The following is a 21966-nucleotide window of genomic DNA, read 5'->3' as shown; positions in this document are numbered from 1 at the left end:
TTTTTGAAACGGAGTCTTGCTCTGTCACCCAGGCTGGAGTGCAATGGGTCAGTCTCAGGTCACTGCAAGCTCCGACTCCCGGGTTCACGCCATTCTCCTTCCTCAGCCTACCGAGTAGCTGGGACTACAGGCGCCCGCCACTAAGCCTGGCTAATTTTTTGTGTTTTAAGTAGAGACGGGGTTTCACTGTGTTAGCCAGGATGATCTCAATCTCCTGACCTCGTGATCTACCCACCTCAGCCTCCCAAAGTGCTAGGATTGCAGGCGTGAGCCACCACGCCCGGCCTCTTTTGTTAATTTTTTATGTCAATAGCTTTAGGGATACAAGTGGGTTTTTGTTACAGGGATGAATTATATGGTGGTAAAGTCTAGGATTTTAATGCACCAGCCACCTGAGTAGTATATGTTATACCCAGCAGGTAGTTTTTCATTCCCAACCCTCCTTACTTCCTCCCCACTTCTGAGTTTCCAGTGTCCATTATACTACTCTGTATGCTTTTGTGTACCCATAGATTAGCTCCCACTCATGAGTGGGAACACGTGGCATTTGGTTTTCAATTCCTGAGTTAACTCACCCAGAATAATGTCCTCTAGTTCCATCCAAGTTGCTGCAAAAGACATTATTTCATTCTTCTTTATGGCTGAGTAGTATTCCATGGTATGATTTTTATTTTCTTTGTAAAATAAAGAGACAAGACCACCTTTTAAAAGTGAGAAGGGATAGGAAGGAGTCAAATAATTGAAGAGAGTAGAGGTAGTTTAAAATAACTGTTGTAGAACACAGAAAACTAAAGATAGAAGCTGTATGATCACCAAAAAGTGCTGAGTTTCCATTTGAAGTTAGAAATTATGAATTTGTCATGGCACCAATGTATTCAGCTGTGGGACTTTTCTCCAGCCATGCTCAGTCGCTAAGATGCAGAAAACAAATTGAGACCCAACCAGGGCTGAGATTTTTCCTGGCAAGTGTGACTGAAAGATAAACAGGGAAAGGGAACTGAGGATACCAGCAAGAAATGGGTTTGTTGAAGTAATGGACCATGAAATCTGTATCAGTCAGGGTTCTCTAGAGAAACAGAATCTATTTTATATAAAGAGTGTGCATATATAAAAAGAGCTTTATTTTAAGGAATTTGTTAAACCAACAACAAAGGTTGGCAAGTCCAAAATCTACAGGGTAGGCTGGCAAAGACTGAGGGAAGAGCCAATACTGCAGTTCAAGCCCAATAGTGATCTGCTCACAAAATTTCCTCCTGCTAACAAGATAAATGTGTGGACTGTGGGTTCCAAAGAGACAGAAAATGCAATGTATTGAGAAACAGCGAATGGGAGAGCTTTAAGGAGAGAAGGCAGTGGAAAACAATTGCGAAAACCAAAGGTATCATTCCAGTCGCTAGACGGTCTGCTCAGCATCTCTGGACAGCCGACAGTGAAAGGCTTTCCCAGACAAAGCCAGTCTCCAAAGACTGGAATATGTACTCACTTCTTCAAATGCATAGACCACCACATAGACATAAGGATCAAGAACATTCAAGGAAACATGATATCACCAAAGGGACAAAATAAAGCCCCAGTCACTGATCCTAAAGAAATGAAGATGTATGAACTGCCTGACAAAGAATTCAGAATAATTTTTAAGGAAGCTTGGTGAACTTCAAGAAAGTACAGTGAAACAAATGAAATGAGAAAAGCAATAAATGACCAAAACAAGAAATCTAACAGACAGACTGGCATTATAAACTTATTATTACAGAGGTGGAGGTGATTCCAAGTAATGATAAGTTCCAGGGTAACATGTAACAAAATAATACTTCTTTACAAAATAGTTAGACCAATATTTTTGCCTACCATTTTTTCTAGAAGTTTAAAATACTGATTGGCCCACTAAATATATCTGTAGCCAGTGTAGAGTAGAACAGATTCATGAGCTTTTAGAGCTTGCAGGGGACTTGTTATTAACTGAATGCTTATATCCCTTCAAAACTCATCCCTAACCCCCAGTGTGAAAGTATTAGGAGATGTGGCCTTTGGGGGGTGATTAAGTTATGAGTGTGGAGCCCTCATAAACAGAACTTATGCAGTCATAACAGGGATCCCAGAGAGCTCTTCTACCATGTGAGGATACAGGGAGAAGTGGTCATCTGTGAACCAGGAAGCATATCAGTTCATAGGTGGACATCTATGAACCAGAATTTAACCATGCTTGCACCCTGATCTCAGATTTCCAGTTGCCAGAACTGTGAGAAATAAATTTCTGTTATTTGTAAGCCACCCAGTCTTTGGTACTTTGTTATAGCAGCCTGGGCTGACTAAGCAAGGCTTCTGGTTATTAACAGGGAGGTAACATTGTATAAAAGAAAGAATTCAGTTGTTAGAGTCATGAAAACCCAGTCAGTTTACACAGTATCTTTAAGCTTCAATTTCCTTATAATAATCCATAATTATCAGGATTATGAAGAGTAGAAATAATGTATGCAAAATATAAGGTAAGTAGTCAATAAATGAGATTACTATTATCTAGCCCATCCACTTCAGTTTTCATGAGGATACTAAATCTACAGAAGTAAAGACTCAAATTTATAGAACTAGAGATAGGAATAAGTCTAATTCTTTTAATTCTGGTATCTTTCATTTTAGTACATTTCTCTCAATCTTCTTTCACTAAACAAATATTTATTGAGGACTTAATATGGGCTGGTGATATAACTGTGATCAAGGTACACATAGTCCCAGCCTTCCCATGGTTGTTAATTCAGCAGAATGCACTACAAACCAAACATTTTTGCTAAATGTTTTACATATGTTACTTCATGTAATTAACATTACAGTTCTGGAATTCTGGACAATGTTATCCCCCTTCTCCATTTCTGAATAAGGAAATCAAACTCAGAATAGTTTAGAAACTTGTTTAAGATTAATCACTGAAGTTCAGAGGTAGATCCATAAGGACTTCCTCATTTGTTTATTCAACAGTTATCTCTTGGTCACCTAACAGCCATTGAAAGAATTCCTGTAATATGGACATAAATACACTGTACATGTTGATTATACAAGGGCCTCAATATGCTGTTAAGTGTTTGCACAACTCATGAAAACATCTTTTCTGCTTAAACATAAAATGATATGGTAGCTAGAACAAACATCAACCATTTCATTTTCAAAACTGTGCTTGTTAAAAAGGGCCTTTTAAGAAGGGATAATTTGGAGGAGACTATGGTTCTTTAAAAGTTTGATTACAATGTGCACAAAGATTTAACTACAAGATATTCATCATACCATGACTCATAATAGTGAAAAACTGGAAACAAGATATCAAAAAAAGGATGGTGACATATTCTGTAGTATATTCATGGAATGAACTGCTATGTACATATCAAAACATGTAAAAGGATACTTAATGTACTAAAAATCTGTTCATCTTATAAAACAAAGAAAATTACAAACTGGTATGAACAGAATGATTTCAGTTTTATAGTAGCAATTTGAGAGAAAATGAGAAAAATATATACATACAAAATGTAAACACTGGTGATATATGGATGATAAGTGGTAGAGGTGGGTTTTGAACTGAGATTGTCTAATTCTAACTCAAGTGGTTTTTTTCCTCATTATATTTCTTGTAGAAAAGCTAATTATCACAAATAATCTATAATTCAGTCTCTCCCTCCAGGTATTTAAAATGCATTTGGGAAGATAAGGTTTGCACACATAAAATGATTATTAAGTAAGGATAGTTGATAAATGTTAATTTCTTCTCTGTATATTTTGTAATAGGTATTCATAAAATCAAAAAATTATTATATTAAACTAATTCAGAATATAAATGATAACATATCAAATGGTATAGAAAAGCTTACCATAAAAATGAATAAATAAATAAGTGTCCTGCTTCACATTTCTTCAACCCCAGTCCCATTCCCCAGAAGAAAAGTTCTCTTTCAATGTTTTGTGTTTATTCTTCTGGCAGCAACCTCTAAGAGTAAAAATTACCAATTTTAAATGATATCTCCAGTATGGCAGGCAAGGATTTAAATCACTTATACACTACCTTGCTTCTCTTTATCTCAATGTTTGATGTTTTTGTTTTTTCAATTTTGTTACTTATCTAATTCTAAATAATATACTTATTTTGCTTTTTCCAACAATTTTTGACAGTATCACTTACATTTTTACATTTCTAATACAAGCAAATATGCCATATTTTTTCCATGGATAGATGCTAATACCTGGTGATATGGTTTGGCTGTGTCCCCACCCAAATCTCATCTTGAATTGTAGCTCTCATAATCTCCATGTATTGTGGGAGGGACCTGGTGAGAGGTAATTGAATCATGGGAGTGGATTTTCCTATGCTGTTCTCATGATAGTGAATAAGTCTCATGAGATGTGACATTTTTGTAAATGGCAGTTGCCCTGCACATATGCTTTTGCCTGCCTCCATGTAAAATGTGCCTTAGATCCTCCTTTGCCTTCCACCATGATTGTGAGGCCTCCCTAGCCATGTGAAACTGTAGTCCATTAAACCTCTTTTTTTTTTTCATAAATTACCCAGTCTTAGGTATTTCTTTATAGCAGTATGAAAACAGACTAATACACTAGGTAACCAATAAATATCTATATTGTGATATTGAGCACATAGGCATAAAAGTAAGACTGCCTGAGAGCAAAAACTGGGTTTACCACTTGCTAACTTTATAGCCATGAGCAAGATAATTGACCATTCTTTTCCTCATCCTTGGTGTTCTAAAATGTCCAAGGATAAATCTAGTGAAAATCTTGTGGAGTCTCTAAGAAATATTCACCAATTCTTTGATAAATGTATTTCCTTTTTTTTCCCATTTTATCTTTCCAAGTTTCTTATTACTTGAAAGTGGGATCTCTTAAGTTAATTATATATGTTTCTTCTTTTCTCCCACCTCTTACATTTCTTTCTCTTTTTGTTGTACATTCTAAACTGTATTGTCCAATAAGGTAGTCACTAGCCACATGTGGCTGCTTATATTTAACTTTTAATTAATAAATATTAACTAATATTAAAAATTTAGTTCCTCAGTCACACTAGTATCATTTCAAGTGCTTAGTAGCCATATATAGCTAGTGGCTACCATACTGGAAAGTGCAAATATATAAAGTTCTATTGGATAACACTATTGCAAAAGATTTTGTCAACTTTGTTTTTTTTTATTTTAGAAGTTACTTTGAATCTAAAAATATTTTTTTGTTCTCCAGTTGCCTCTTTTGCCTTTTGGTCTTGTCTCATTTTAAACTCTTTAGAATACATTAATTAGAATTGTTTTTATTTGTTTTTAAATTGATAAACCAAAGTTGTACAAAAAAGTATTGTACTTGGATGATGGACACCCTAAATACCCTAACTTGATCACTATATGAATTTTGTTATATGCATGTAACAAAATTTCACATGTACCCCATAAATCTGTACAAATGTTTTACAAAGAAGAAAAGAACTGTTTAAATGAAAATAATAAGAAAAGTTGCATATATTTATGATGTACAGTGTAATGTTTTTGTTTTGATACATGTATAGATTGTGAAATGATTAAATCAAGCTAATTAACACATCCGTCACCTCACATGCTTATCTCATTTAAAATCTACTCTCTATGCAATATTCAAGTATACAATACATTATTATTAACTATAGTCATCATACTGTAAAATAGATCTCCAGACATAATTCTCCTGTCTAACAGAAACTTTGTATCTTTTGGCCAACATCTCCTCATTTGCCCTTTCCACACAGTCCCAGGTCACCACCATTTTACTCTCTGCATCTATGAGTTCAACTTATGAGATATGCAGTATTTATCTTTCTGTGCCTGGGTTATTTCACCAGGCATAATGTCCTTTAAGTTCATCAGTATTGTCATAAATGACAGTATTTCCTTCCTTTTAAAGGCTGAATAGTTATTCTAGAGTGTGTGTGTGTGTGTGTGTGTGTGTGTGTATCTCACATTTTCTTTATCTATTCATCCACTGATGGACACTTAGGTTGAGTCCATATCTTGGCTATTGTGAATAGTGTGCCACAGTGAACATGGGAGTGTGGATATCTCTTTGACATACTTATTACATTTCCTTAGGATATATAGCCAGAAGTAGAATGCTAGGGGTTAATATACAAAATATATAAGGAACTCAAATAACTCAATAGCAAGTAAACAATCCAATTTAAAAATGGGCAAAGGACCTGAATAGACATTTCTCAAAAGAAGATATACAAATAGCTAACAGGTTATTTGAAAAAAATGCTCAACATCACTAATCAGGTAATTGCAAATTAAAACCACAATAAGATATCACCTCACACCTTTTTAAATGGCTAGTATCAAAAAGACAAAAGACAACAAGTTTTGGCAAGGGCATGAAGAAAAGGGAACCCTCATACACATTGGTAAAAATGTAAAGTGGTACCATCATTGTGGAAAACAGTATGGAAGCTCCTCAAAGAATTAAAAATATTAATTAGAGTTTTTTAATTTTTCTTTTGTTATCTGAATTACTTCTATTTCCTCTAGGGTCAGTTTTCTTAAGCATAATATTGTTCTTTCTCTTTCCAGCTGTTGACTTATTCATATGCTTAAATAGTCTTAGTTGCCCATTTATATCAATAAAAAGATCTGGTTTTTCCTGATTTGCATAAATAGGACCATTTTTACACTCAGTGGGAATTTTGTGGCAGGTTTGGGGAAAAAATCTTCCAATTTGCAAGTAAGTGGCTATCAGGCTGCAAACTTCCCCTACCTCTAAATGTTACCATAAAGCAGGTTTTCCTGTAGCAACAATATTAATACTAGATGTCTTTCAGACAGTCTATTAGTTGGTCAACAAATACTGACAGAGCACCTACTACAGTCCAAGTACTCTCCTAACTTCTGAAGATAAAGTAGAAAATAAAGCACACAGAGTCCTGCCCTCAAGGAACTTACATTTAGTATTTGTAAGAAGTTTGTCCAATTTCTTTAGGAAAGAGTCATGTGGAATTTTGCTAGAGAGATTAGAAAGTAGATGCCCATATATCTATGCTCTACACTATAAAGTGGAAGAGGGAGATGGGAATGACCACTAAGACAGAATCCCTTATACAAACCCTCAACTACTGTGCCTGTTTACAGCCCCATTTCTCATTCATACTTCCATCATACCTGCTAATTCTGAGTCCAGTGCTTTTCCAGGTTCAGATTTGCCTTCACCTCTGCCATGCCCTCATAATACATTCTGGGATGAGGCTTTCTCCACTTATTTCAGTCATGAACATTCTACCATCCACTTTCCATTTTCCATAAATTTATTGAAATCTCTTACTCAGTTATGATTCTCCTTTATTTCTGTTCATAATTTCAGTTTATTTTTTTCTTTTTGTATATTGATCCTTTTAGAAGATTTAGGGACTTTAGAATATACATTTTTTAGTTCATCATCATCTTGAACAAACTTCTGTTACTTCTGTAAGTAAAAAAGATAATGAAAATATAAGTATAAGCTGCAGTCCTCTTTTTTTGCTTGCCAAATTTTCCAGTATTATAATCATTAAAAATTGTTTTATTAGCCATTTCTTTTCAAAGTAGCCATCATACGTTTTATCTAAAGCCCTCATTCAAGACTTCAGTTGTGACCTTCGAAGAATAATTGGCTCTTAAAGATAGTTCTATATTAATCAACATATTTTTGTTGTGTTCTTCTCCCTCAGCCTCTGATCCCGCCTTGCCACTTCCTTTCTATACTATCCCCATATAAAATTAGACAGGGCTGTTAGAGGGATCTGTTTTGAAGGAGAAGAAAGGGCAAACAAGATCTTCTCTTTGGTAATTGTTGAGTTGTTTGTGGCTTTTTGTACAGCAATCCAAATACTTTTTTTTAAGCACTGGACAGAAAGCAATCTCTTTCCTCCTGTGGCCATCCCTCTTAGTTACCATGCACCCAGAGTATGGGTATTAATTAAATGGTCTTGAGTAAGGACTAAAAAAGCAGGAATGCCTATAAAACAGTTACAGAGCCACTGTTTAGAGGCAAGGCAAGATCCAACTCTAACTTCCTAAATAGAAACTGTAACATAAAACCATAGACATTTAAAATTGAAAGAGTTCTATACCCTTCACAGTAAGCCACTCCTGTCTTACGTCTTCCCATGGCAAGACTTCTCCCAAAACCTAGCCAACAGATCATGATTCAGCCTCTGTAGAAACACTTTATTGCTCTAGTAGTGGCCCAAGTCATTGTCAGACAACTCTGCTCCCTAGAAAGTTCTTAAGAGATAGAGTCTGCTTTTTAGAAAGTTTTAAGCATTGATTCCAGCTGTATTACCTGGCATTACACAAATAAGAAACTCAAGGTAATGAAAAAAACTATGGGTTCCGAGACATACTTTCTTGAGACATTTCATTTCTGAATCCTGGATCTGCCATTACCTAGTAAAGGTATACGTCCGTAGGTAAACTGCTTAACAGCTAAAAGCCTTAACTTTCTTATCTGTTAAAAGAGGATAATAACTACCTAAAAGGGCTGTGAGGATTAAGATAGTCCATGTAAAGCTCCTGACATGTCATAAGTGTTCAATAAACATTAATTCTTTTCTCTTCCACACCCATAAAAATCCTTCAAGTGTTTGAAGACAGTTATTATGTCTCCCATAAGTGTTTCTTTCCAATCCAGCCTTGAATATACCCAGTTCTTCATGAGACTGGCCCATGAGCTCCAGGGCAGGAGGATATAACTTACTCAACTCTAAACACTTCAGTTCCTGGCATAGTGTTGAGAAATAGTTGGTACTCAGGGGATATTAACCAATCAGAACTAAGATGACCTTCACATGCCAATTCCAATTCCCCGAAGTCTTCTCCCTTTGGTGGGATGCTGAGAAATTGTTTATAGGTGTAAATTATCAGTATGGATGTTTTTCTCCAAAATTTAGTTCCCTTGTATGTTCCTTGATAATCAGGAAATTCAGAATAAGGTTTTTGCTCAACAGTAATGCTTCCCTTAGCTTCAGCTTTCTCATATAATTACCCCCATTCCCACCCCATCTTTAACTTGGTCTGTGTCTTTTATATTTGTTTGCATTGATCTGTCTATTTCTTTCATCCCTGACAAGGAGGCAAGGGTGTTTTAAAACATACTCTATTTTTAAAAAATATTTAAGAAAACCATTGAATCTAATTCTTATTTTTATTAAATATTCTCTACCAAGAAGGATGCAGATTAGGAGACAAAATGTTTGCCAGTTCAGCATCTCAGACTCACTTCTGTTCTCAGCTTGATGATTTCAACATCTCCCTTTCCCCTTTACAGGGAGAACACAGTAATGTAGATTATCGGTTCCAAGTTCCTTGGATAGTAAAAGTGTCTTTAAAAAGCAAATATCAATCACATTTTTAAAATAGCACATCTTAGGTAAGCAAGGTTTTGCACATCAAGCAAGAGATTTTTTTTTTTTCTAACTCTGCCTCTGGGCAAGGAGAGCCGAGCATTGAAACCTCTGAATCAACTGTTGTCTCCACTTTTGTCACATGGCTAAATGGGGGCCTTTATTTTTAAACACGTGATTGACACCCCTCTCTCAGGGTTGGGTCAAATACAGGCCATCCTGCGGGCAGACAGAGGAATCAGATGACTTATGAGGTCCCTGCCAGCACTATGATTTGTCAGACAGAAATATAATTACATCCTTAGGTTAAAAAATGGGGGAGGGAAGCCAACACTACCTTGAAGAGCCTTCAAAACTATAATCTGCAAAAGTCAGTTAATGATTCAAGAAACCCCTTCCCCTTTCTTTTGATGCATCTGAAGCTAAGATTTAATTGAAACTGCCTAAAGAAGGAAATAAAATTAAGACAACTGACAACAGAGGAGGGGAGACTGGATTTGGTGGTGATGTCAGGTCATCAGACCCAGAGGGTGTCTCCTTCTTAACTGTGCAATTAGGACCTCAATAAAAGGTTCCAGCTACTGCTGTCAGATCACAGCCCGCTGCCCCACGTTCTACCTGCTCTTGTTTGTGAACTAGGTAAGTCCATCTGCTTGAGCGTACTTGGGATTTCATCTGCTGTTTTGCTTATATGTGAGATTGCAAGAGGATTTCAGAGGAAACACACTTTAAGTCTATGTCAACCCTTATTAATAATAATAAACTGGGAGTGCCAGCCACCTAAATGCATTCCTTGCTTATGGAACTTCTTTGATCATTTTCTTTTTCAAAAAAAAAATTGTTTGGACATCATAGGCATGAATATTATTCAACAAGGCACAGGATCAGATCTCTATTGCAATGAAAATGTAGAAGCATTTAAAGGATGGGAAATGAAGGGGTCGGGACATGGAATCATGTCTTCTTGGTTAAAGCATGTTGTTACCACCTGCAAACATAGGGGTTAATTTTCTTGGTGTGACTTCTCTTTCCACTAGAAACTTTACTAACTTTAAAGGTTATACCCTCCTAACCAGAGGAGGCTAGACTGAGCCAAAGAGAGAGGAAAGCAGATAGACACTCTTGGATGAGGCTGGAAGAATGGGTCCAACTCTATTGGCTTCATTTCTGCATTTCAATCCTTATGCTTGAGTTCCCTTATCACCTTCCTTTTGCAATGAAGCTTTCTCTGAGCACATGAATGTTGCTGTTTACTGAAGGTTGGGGTGAATTGTCTCTTATAATACCTACCTATGCTGGATCTGATCTCACCACAATGTCTGGTACAAAACTAAATCACCCCTGGAGTTCAGATATAATATTTTAAGATACAGAATAGAGCAGGGGTTGCAGTAGAGATGGGGGAGGAACAAAAAGGATGATTTTGGTATCTCCTCCCTGAAGGACCCATCCTGGAAAATGAGCTTTGTTTATTCTTTCTCACAGCCTCTCCTGAGTTTGTAAAGATGCCTCGGCTCCTGAGAGATGTCCTCTGTGTAATTGAGACATTCCACAAATATGCCAGTGAGGACAGTAACGGGGCCACACTGACTGGCAGAGAGCTGAAACAACTCCTCCAGGGCGAGTTTGGGGACTTTTTTCAGGTGAGCTGCTCACAGAGCTGTGGAAATTCTTTCCCACTCACCCTTTCTTTATAATCCAAGCAAGATAAGCATATGTGATCCCCAACCATTTTACATCTAGCTAACAGTTCTCAGCACGCACTGTCTCTTGAACAACTATTTTCAGTCTCAATTCCCTACTCTGTTCAATTGCTTAGAGAAAAAAGAGGTTTTCATTACTGGGATTATTGCTTCTGCAAAGCCGACTTCTGAAAGGAGTCACAAACCATTATGCATCAAAATGCAACTCACAAGTGTTGTAAATGCTCTTTCCCGGGCATAGCTCTCTGATGAAAAATGGCATGCAGAATCAATAAATTCTTGCTATTCTGGGAAAGTTAACCAGTTACTGAGGAATGGGGTCAGAAAAATAGGATTCTTGGGAGACTCATAGGAGACTGGACCACATACAGATAAGCTGACTTCTCACTGTGTTTTTCATGTAGCCATGTGTCCTTCATGCTGTGGAAAAAAATTCGGATCTTCTGAATATTGACAATAATGGCATCATCAGTTTTGATGAATTTGTTCTTGCAATCTTCAACTTGTTGAACCTCTGTTATCTTGACATACAATTGTTACTAAGTTCAGAACTAAGACAGGTGACTAAACCAGAGAAGGAGAAGCCAGATGATGTGGATCTTCAGGCAACCACCGGAGATGGTCAGTGGACAGCGGGAACTTCCCCAACTCAAGAAGAGAGGATGCTTCCTTCAGGAATGGCATCATTATCTCAGCTCATCCCTGAAGAAAGTGGAGCAGTTGGAAACAACAGAGTGGACCCATGGAGAGAAGCCAAGACTCACAACTTTCCAGGAGAAGCATCTGAATACAACGACCCTAAGAACCAACACCTGGAAGGAGATGAACAGATTCAGGAAGTGGCCCAAGATGTACAAACAACAGAAGACAATGAAGGCCAACTTAAGGCAAATAAGCCAATGGCAAGATCAAAACAGACCAGTAGTCCCACAAAGAGGAAGGGACAAGATAAGAAGATCTCCCGGGAGGGAGACGAACCAGTCAGAGAGCAAAGTGTCTCCAAGATAAGAGACCATTTTGGAGAACAAGAAGGAAACTTGGAACCCCAAAATTCACCACCAGAAGAAGAAACACAAAGATCATCTGAAGATCAGGAAGTTAGAACAGAAAAGGAGAAATACTCTAATACACAAGAACCACCCCTGCAAGAAGAAGATGAACCCAGTTCAGAGCGTGCTGACCTGCCAGAACAAGCTGCTGCCAGGACGCTATCTCAGACACAGAAATCAACTGATCCCGAGGATGTCTGTAGAACATTTGACACTCAAGAACCAGGAAAGGATGCTGACCAGACACCAGCTGAGACAACGAATTCGGGTGAACCTGAGGATTATGGCAGAACATCTGAGATCCAAGAAAAAGAAAGTGAAACAAAGGACCTGCCAGTCCAAGGTGGTAGCAGAAATGGTTCAGAAACACCTGACATGAGAGATGAAAGGAAAGAGAGGAGAGGCCCTGAGACCCATGAAACAGCAGGGCAGAAAGAACGTGACAGAAAAACTCAGACACTAGTCCTGGAAACCCAAACACAGGATGGGCAGTATCAGGAATTCCAAGGATTATCAAAATCAAAAGATGCTAAAAAGGATTCTGAGACACAATATCTAAGCTCAGAAGGAGGAGATCAGACTCACCCTGAACTTGAAGGAACGGCAGTCTCAGGAGGAGAGGCAGAACACACAAAAGAAGGCACAACAGAAGCATTTGTGAACAGAAAAAACGCACCTGCAGCAGCAAGGACACTGGGGGCAAGAGAAAGCACACAAGACTTAGCACCACTTGAGAAGCAGTCTGCAGGAGAAAATAGTAGGGCCACCAAGACTCATGACAAACCAGTTGAGGAGGAGGATGGTTACCAGGGGGAGGACTCTGAGTCACCATTCACACAGAATGATGAGGGGTCTTCTGAAACTCCCAGTAGCCTGGCTTCAGAGGAAGATAACAGCAGCTCAGAGACAGGTGAACTGCCTATGCAAGGGGACTCCAAGAGTCAAGGGGACCCACATGGAGAGTCTGTGCAAGGAGGTCACAATAATAACCCAGATACCCAGAGGCAGGGAACACCTGATGAGAAAAACAGAGCTCAGGAGGCAGTGGTGCCGGCAGTCAGAGGAGAGGATGTACAGCTCACAGACCACCAGGAACAGCCTTCCAGAGGAGAACACAAGTATCAAGGCCCAGGGACCAAAGGCCCAGGTGCAGCTGTGGAGCCCAGTGGACACCCAGAAGCACAGGAATCCACAGCAGGAGATAAAAACAGAAAGTCCCTGGAAATAGAGATCACAGGTGCCCTGGATGAAGACTTCACTGACCAGCTTTCCCTAATGCAGCTCCCTGGAAAGGGAGATCACAGAAATGAATTAAAGGTCCAACGCCCAAGTAGCAAAGAAGAGAAAGGTAGAGCAACAGAGGCCCAGAATACTATGTTAAAAAGTCTGGATGAGGACAATTCAGCCTCCCACAAGATACAACTTGAAACAAAAGAAACTGTAACATCTGAGGAGGAAGATGAAAGTCCCCAAGAGCTGGCAGGAGAAGGTGGTGACCAAAAAAGTCCAGCCAAGAAAGAGGAAAATTCTTCAGTCCCCTGGCCAAGTCTTGAAAAGCAGGTGCAGAGAGACCAAGAGCCCTGTTCTATGGAGAGGGGTGCCATCCATTCCAGTCCACTATACCAGTACCTACAGGAGAAGATACTGCAGCAAACAAACATAACCCAAGAGGACCATCAAAAGCAAGTTCAGATAGCCCAGGCATCAGGCCCAGAGCTTTGTAGTGTATCACTCACCAGTGAGACCTCAGATTTTTCTGTCTTTTTCAACTACAGCCAAGCATCACAACCATATACCAGGGGACTTCCACTTGATGAGAGTCCTGCTGGTGCACCATCTCCCCAGGCCTTGGAAGATAAGCAGGATTACCCTCAGAGAGAGAGGCTGGTACCACAAAGGGAGGCAAGCACCACGAAGCAATGAATCATTATCATCTCAACATGCACCCGATTTCTCTCCCAATCACCCTCACTATTCATGTGCACACATTCAGATGCAGATTAACAATATTTTAAATTTTCTTCCTAAATTTCTACAAGAGCAAATAATAAAGTATTCAGCAGTGGGAGCCACCACTAAAGAAACATCTGAACAAATACAGTCAGTAAAACTCCTACCAAACGATGCTACTTCCAAGTGTCAAAATGGACTTTGTCATGAGACAATTTACCTCAATGTACCTGTCATTAAAAATAGAAAAATTCCTTCCATATCTTTAGCAGGTCCCAGTTTTTCCAACTGATTCATTGAATTTAAAATGGAGCAGTAGGAAATTATGAGACTCTGCAATGCTATCTCATAATCATAAAATATTAATTCATAGATATAGATTACTCTGCTTCATGACATTTCCTAGAAGTATTTCAAGTTCATCCTAAAATTTTATCCTTCAAAATAATTTTAGACAACACCATAACTTAATTATGATTTTGTAGCACTTGATTAAAGTAAATTTATGATTCTTTGCTCATGTTCAGGTGCAGCTGAATCTATTACCATGGATTCATTCATTCAACTACTCATCCAACAAATTTTTATTAAATCCCACTCCTTATGCAAACTTATCATAGCTTTTGGCTCAAATAAACAATCAGAATAATTATGAGAGAGAACACAAATCTAAAGTATGTTTGATTTTATAAGAAGCTCTTATAACCAACCATCCAGTGAGTCTACTAAGTGTTTACCTATATGGTTTGATGAGGGCATTAAATTAAAATTGATAATTAAACAACCTGATGATCAATTTCTTTTGTTGGTTCATTTTTTTTCCCCTTCATTCTCCATCTTGCCTTGGAGACACTGATCAAAAACAAAAACAATCTTAGTTATTTGTGTTTTTTCAAAATACTATAATTAAAGTATGATGCTCTTCCAGCTTAGTCATAACCCAAGAAAGGAACAAAATTGTTATCATACAATGTTTCCTGAAGCCAAAAAGCAGTCCAATACTCCATCTCCCATTGCATTCTGCCTTCTAGGTTCAGTATTCTTCCACTTCAACCTTCACATTTTCCAGAGCCCAAAATCCAAGTAGATACCCTCCCCCTCTAATATTTTCAGCTCTTTTCATTCTACACTCAAACATGAATTATATCCCTACCTGAAAATAATATTATTTTAAATGAGCAAGAGACATGAGACAATTCATAAAAAAGAAAAATATATATTTTTTTTCTTTTAGCTTGTCTATGCTCTAGTATATATACACACAAATACACATATACACTATACTAGAGCATAGACTTACTAAAGGAAAAAAATTATATATATAATTTTTTAGCTTATAAAATTATATACATAATTTTTTAGTTTATAATACTATATATAACTTTTTAGTTTATAAAACTATGTATATTTTTTAGTTTATGAAACTATAATTTTTTAGTTTATAAAACTATACATAATTTTTTAGTTTATAAAATATATTTTCAGTTTATAAAATTATATAATTTTTATTTATATATAATTATATATAATTTTAGTATAAATATATATATACATACTAGAGCATAAACTCATCATCCCTTTTGGCAAGCAATGTGGCAATAGGTATCTGAGTCCATAAAAATGAAAAACTTCCTTATTAATAAATTCACAAAAGAAGCTATACAGATAGCCAATAAACATTTGAAATCCTCACTAGAATTGAAGAAAATGTGAATGACAAAACAGCTCCAGTGGCAATGGTGCTGGCAGTCAGAGGAAAGGATACACAACTCAGAGAAACAAGAACAGTCAAAAAGCAGAAACATTTACCTATATGGTTTACTGAGGGCATTAAATAAATGGGCAGTAATCCCAGCAGTTTGGGAAGCCAAGGCAGGAGGATCACTTGAGCTCAGGAGTTTGAGACTAGCCTGGACAACATAGTGAGATCTAATCTCTACTAAAACAGAAAAAGAAATCAAAATTTTCTGTACAATAAGCATATTTTATTTTCTTAACTGAAAAAATTAAAAACTTAATAGCAATAATTTTTAAACATTCTCTTAGTATTCTAGCAATCAGCCCTAATAGAATGGTGGGCAGAAAGAATAACAGTTAGCTGAATATATATATATGTTTTTGCCATCAACCTTCAAGAAGTATTCCTTTGAAGGTGATGTTGCCCTCCATCCAATAAGCCTAAAGACTTCCAACTTCCACAGTTCTGGACAGTGGGCACTGATGACCATCTTTCATGAAATACTCCCTTCAATGGTCTTTCCCCATCTCCCCAGGTAATTCCTCTCATCCAGTTCCCAAGACTGTGCGGCCTTTCCAAGGACTCTTCTTTTTATGAACTTTCTCCTCGTGAGAACCCATGCCTGGTCCAACTTACTATTATCTTTTTCACACTGATGAGTCTCAATTCACCTTGTTCAAATCTGACTGTGCACTTCAATCCAGTCTCTACAAATGCTCACAGATATGATGCCTTCTATTGTCAACGACTTCCAGACAAACTGGCTTGTCTTCTCAATTTCTTTCCTACTGCCATTCTCTCAATCTTCATTCTATCATGCTTCAAAGGCACAAACTTTGGAATCATCATTTGCCTTGTCTTATTCTTCACATCTCATCCACTCTGTTATCTCAATAGTTTTTCTTAAGTCTGTATTATAGATCCATCTTTCATTCTCCATTCCCTGTAGAACTTCATGTACCCTCCACCTAAAATAATATCTTTCCCCACAACTTTTCCTGAATGACCAAATTCCGTTTGTCTTATGGGATCTGATGCTGATGACACTTTATTCATTCATTCCAAATTTTCTTTAAAAAAAAAAAAATCCATGTTAGTGCCAGATATTAGGCGAAGTATTAGGGATACAGCAGTGTCCAAAACAAGTTAGCTCGTCATCTTGGAGCTTGTATTCTACTAAAGGGAGAGACAAACAACAATAAATAAACAAGACAATTCAAGGTAATAATGGAAGATAATGTGACAGAGAGGAGGCAGGGGAGTAGGGAGGCAGAGGCAGGCAGGACGCAGCTCCAGAGTACTGCTTGAACCCTTCCTGATGCTTCGGCCAGAGCAGATCTTATCCTTTTCTGAACTCCATAGTCTTTATTTGTGCTATTTAAAAAATCATTGTTTGTTGAGTTATAATTATTTGTGTGCTTGTCTAAGCTCTCCTTTTAGACTATAAACTCCTTGATGGCAAGGCTCACAACTTACACATCTTGCTATTCTTCAGCAGCATGAAGTTTGGCGCCAGATGTATTCTTTTTTTTTTTTTTTTTTTTGAGGTGGAGTTTCAGTCTTTTTCCCTAGGCTGGAGTACAATGGCACTATCTCAGCTCACTACAACCTCCGCCTCCTGGGTTCAAGCGATTCTCCTGCCTCAGCCTCCCAAGTAGCTGGGATTACAGGTGCCTGCCACCACAGTTGGCTAATTTTTTTGTATTTTTAGTAGAGATGGGGTTTCACCGTGTTGGCCAGGATGGTCTCGATCTCTTGACCTCATGATCCACCCGCCTCAGCCTCCAAAAGTGCTGGGATTACAGGTGTGAGCCACCGCACCCGGCCATGCCAGATGTATTCTACGGTTTCAATAAATGTTTGTTGAATACATAAGTGAGTGCCTATATCATTGCAACAGCCTCTTCTTAGCTGTCCCCCTGCTTCTTGTCCAGTCCCCATTCAATCACTTATGAATTTTGCAAAACACTGTTTGCACTTTTTCACCTCCCTCTGTTCAAGACCTCTCAGTGACACTTTATGCTTTCCTACATGCCACATCAAGTTTTAACTGATCAGAATCTCTATAATCTCTCTCTCTAATTACAATTTACCACTAGTTCCTGTAGAAATCTTTCAGAAGCCATAGATTGGTCATCTAATTGTCTTTTAACTTTTAACCCTCACCTTAATCATTTAAATTCTATCCTATTAAGTCTACAGGGACATTGTTGGGATTGAATTCACTCATTCATTCATTTTATTTGAACATATTTATTAAGCACTGGTCATGTGCCAGGCACCATGGGGTACACTGGACATGCCTGAGTGAATGGAACAGTCATGGTCCCTGCACTCATGTCCCTGCATAAGAGAGGTGGTCTTAAGACAGAAAAAAGTTCTGCAAAGGGCTATTCAAAGGCAAGTTGTTAGTAGTATTATTACTTCCAGCTCCGTGCCTCTGCTCTTGTGGTCACCCTCCCTGACATGTTTTTTTAATTTCCTCTCTACTTCCTCAATTATACCTATCCTTCAAGCCTTAGACTAAATCTGACCTCCACTAGAAATCTCACACGGATCTTTTAACTATTACATCATTCATAGCCTGCACCATCCAGATTAATTCTTTAATATTTACTAGCTAATATTACTCATAATTGTTCTCAGCATTATTTCCCCAAACAAGTAGATAAAAAGCCACTGAAGAGAAGGAATAATTTTTATACCCTAATACCCCAAGTGTCCTTGAGTAAATTACTTAACTTCTGTGACCTCAGTATCTGCCTGTATAAAATGTTATTATAATTCACAGTTATTGTAAAGAATTAAAAAGAAATAGAGCTTGTGTGCAGAAGTTACAAAGTATGCCTATAAGTCAATGAGTAAAAGGCAATCTCTTTTCTTAAAAAATAAAAAGGAAAAGACATAAAAGAAGATATTTTCAAAGCCAGTAAAAAAGATATTGGCTCAACCTCATCAGGTATCAGATAATTGCAAATTAAATCATATTGAGAACCACTCATACCTATCAAATGTCTGAAATTTGCAAGTAATAATGTCAAGTGTGTGCAAAGATGTAGAGCAACTAGAACTCTCACACTAGTAGGAAAATAATTGATATAGTAATCATTTAGGAGAACTGTAGGGCAATCTCTGTAAAGCTAAACATATGCAAACTCCATAGCTAAGTAACTCCAGCCCAGGCAGATAACCCAACAGAAATGCACCAAAAGGCATATTGAAAAATATTCATTGCAGCATGGTTTGTTACACCCCAAAGGAGAAGACAATCCAAAGATCTATTAACTGAAAATGGACAACAACAAATTGTGCTATATTCATACAATGCACTATTATACAGCAGTGAGACTGAAAGAATTAAAGCCATATGCCACAACATAGAAGAACTTCACAAACATAATGTTGACAAAATTAAGCCAGACACAAAGACCTTCATACTGAGTGGCTGCATTTACATAAAGCTCAAAAACAACAACCAAAAACAACACTAATCTATGGCATTAGAAGTCAGGATAATGGTACCACAAGGGAGGAGGGAGCGGATAGAACATGGGGACTTTCAGGGTCTTGATTAATGTTCTATTTCTTGATTTGGGCAGTGGTTACATGGAGGTGTTTACTTTGTAATAATTCATCATTATACACTTATGACCTGAATATTCTTCAATAAGAAAATGTGTTTAAAAGGGGATAAGTGGAACAATATATATGAAAGTGCCCAGCAAACCACCTGGCATTAGTAGGTGCTCAATATGTATCTGTTTACTATTTAACATTGAACCTGGAATAGTACCAAATATGAGAGACACTTTATTCATCTATTAACTTAACAATTGACCACCTACTAAACTATGTATACAGGGTATATGGTGAGTAACAAAACAGACAATTCATAATAGCTTTCACCAAGTCACATATTGAAGTCAGATCCTTAATTTTGTTATGTACATTGAATAAAACTCCCTCATTCATGTGCTCAATTTTTGCCAACACTATAAGAAATACACATGTGAAACTCACCACTTCTTCGGCTGTCAAAATGCTGTTGAGAACTTTGTCCATTTTATCATGTGGTACCCACCCTTATAAAGTCCCCCATGAGATATTCTTTTTAGAATTCAGTTCTGAGAAATGCTCTCTTTTGCCACAAAAAAACTTAGTTATCTTACTTTCTGATTGTGAAGGCCATGTAACTGATGGTGTTTTCCTTTGAGAATTGCTGTCAGAAATCCCTGAACCAAGATTGAAGAGCAATAACAGCAATTGTGTTGACCCTCATGGTCAACAAATTTGAATTTTCCTTTTTCTTAGTTTTAATTTTCTACTTTTTTTATGTAACCACTTTACTGTGTATGATAAGCTGCTTCAAATCCATATGAAGAGGCTGTAAATAAATATACTGAAAAGGGAAAAATTAAGTCTCTCTCAAAGACTACTTCATAAGTAGTGGATAAAGACATACTTTGGTTTATATACAGTGATCTATGTTTCTAGTTTTACAACCACTTTTAATGCCAGGAATATGTTTGTCAGAATCTAGGTTAGGAAGGTGGAAGAAAGAGCCGCAGACATTCAGACAATGGTCAGAGATATCACATACTGCAAGGAGAACCCAGGATTTTACATAAGGACCCAAATGCAGCTTCCAATAGCCACACCCACTCTGTCCTTAGGGTCAATTTGACCTCATCAGGATTTGCCATCACTAATCAATCAGTCAATAAGCAGTTAATGACCACATTGGAACAATAAACAGCTAAGCACTAATGGAATCCAGACCCATTTCAAGTGTTAAGTAGTTAAGAAGAAGAACAAAATTTGATCTCTACCCCCAAGTAGTTCACAACATAATTAAGACAAGACCTGCTCGTGAAACAACTGGAGAGCGCACAGCTCAGGGCATGAATAAAGCTTCATCATCCAACTCCTGCCAAATGCCTCAGTGCAGGCCTGGCTGGTCATGGCACCTATAATCAGTGTAGAAACTTTTTTTAAGGGGGGTAAAATATGGTAGTTAGAGTTGTTTATTTGTTTTTCAACAAATATTTACTACATGACTACCGCCTGGTAAGCAATTTCTAGGTGTTGGGAATAAAGTGGTGAACAAAGCAGAACAAGTCTCCACCCTCATGTTTCCACATTCTAATGGGGAAAGTAGAAAATAAACAGAGAGACAAACAACTGTATACTAACTCATGTGGGATAAATGTTAGGGAGAGTAAAAAGCAGAGTAGGAAGGTAGGGAGGGAGTCAGGGAAAGTGAGAGTGTTACTGTTTAAGAGAGGATGGTCAAATGATACCTGAACAGAGACCTGCAGAAGGTGAGGAAGAAAATCATGCACTTCAGAAAAGAGCACTTCAACAGAGGAAACAGCATGTACTAAGGCCCGGAAATGGGCATGCCTGGCACATTCAAGGAACAACAAGGAGGATGGTATGGTCGGAATGTTGCGAGCAATGATGATGACAGTGGGAGAAGAGGACGTCAGCGAAATGTGGACCCAACCGAGTCACCAGGGAAGGCTCCCAGGAGAAGGTGGAGTTTGGCTAGCAGAGATGGGCCTGGTTCCCCTCAGGCCAAAAGGAACAACATTAACAAAGGCATTGAGGCAGGCAAGAGGGTGTGGTGCCCAGAGAGCCAGGAGTACAGTCAATCCTATTCCAGATATGGGCAAACAGGAGAGAAGCCTGGATGGTGAGGAGGGCCTGTGGTGGAGTCTCCTAAAAACAGCCATAAACCTTATTTCTTGAGAACTTGTCAAACCACTGAGATAGGAGTTGCAACCCCAGCACTGTCCTTTCCACAGGAACCCATCCTAGGCAACATTTTAAGGAAAGAAAGTAAAAATAGAAAGAAAAGAGAATTTGAAGAAAAGACGGAATTCTTCCATTACTATCGATATATGTCTGGGTGTATATGTCATCTGAAGGGGCCAGCAGGGTTCCTGACAACATTAGGATTGTCCAGAACCTCCACAAAATATCACATGTGTTTCTTCCTGACCTTCATAAACCACTGAAGGAGAAACCAGGGAATGTTTCGGAGCCAACTCTGAGGGTGGCTGATGACACACAACTGCCCCTGAAGGGACCCCCACGAATATGGACAGGAGTTTCTTTTAGGTCTATGTCTGGGCAAGT

General features: G+C 37.9%; 1 protein-coding gene and 1 long non-coding RNA gene across 5 annotated transcripts in view; one reads left to right on the top strand and one right to left on the bottom strand.

Moving 5' to 3' along the window:
- Positions 1-3857: 3857 nt before the first annotated feature.
- Positions 3858-21966, bottom strand: part of LOC103875922 — a 42273-nt gene continuing 24164 nt past the window's right edge. For 3 of the 4 annotated variants that reach the window (XR_004177294.1, XR_002516153.2, XR_002516152.2), the window contains exons 3-4: positions 7167-7467; positions 3858-3973 (exon numbers count right to left, since the gene is read on the bottom strand). This is a non-coding gene — a long non-coding RNA (uncharacterized LOC103875922). Of the gene's footprint in view, positions 3974-7166; positions 7468-16030; positions 16896-21966 lie in introns of those variants that run through there. The other variant, XR_002516154.2, reaches the window with a different exon arrangement.
- TCHHL1 (trichohyalin like 1) lies at positions 10891-14060 on the top strand. Its single transcript, XM_021923715.2, has 2 exons — positions 10891-11028; positions 11493-14060. The coding sequence occupies exons 1-2, from the start codon at positions 10891-10893 to the stop codon at positions 14058-14060; spliced, it is 2706 nt and encodes a 901-aa protein (XP_021779407.2).

This window comes from Papio anubis, chromosome 1, assembly GCF_008728515.1.
Source record: "Papio anubis isolate 15944 chromosome 1, Panubis1.0, whole genome shotgun sequence".
NCBI lineage: Eukaryota > Metazoa > Chordata > Mammalia > Primates > Cercopithecidae > Papio > Papio anubis.
The sequence above is the reverse complement of the archived record's forward strand: the minus strand, read 5'-3'. Positions and strand labels throughout refer to the sequence as shown.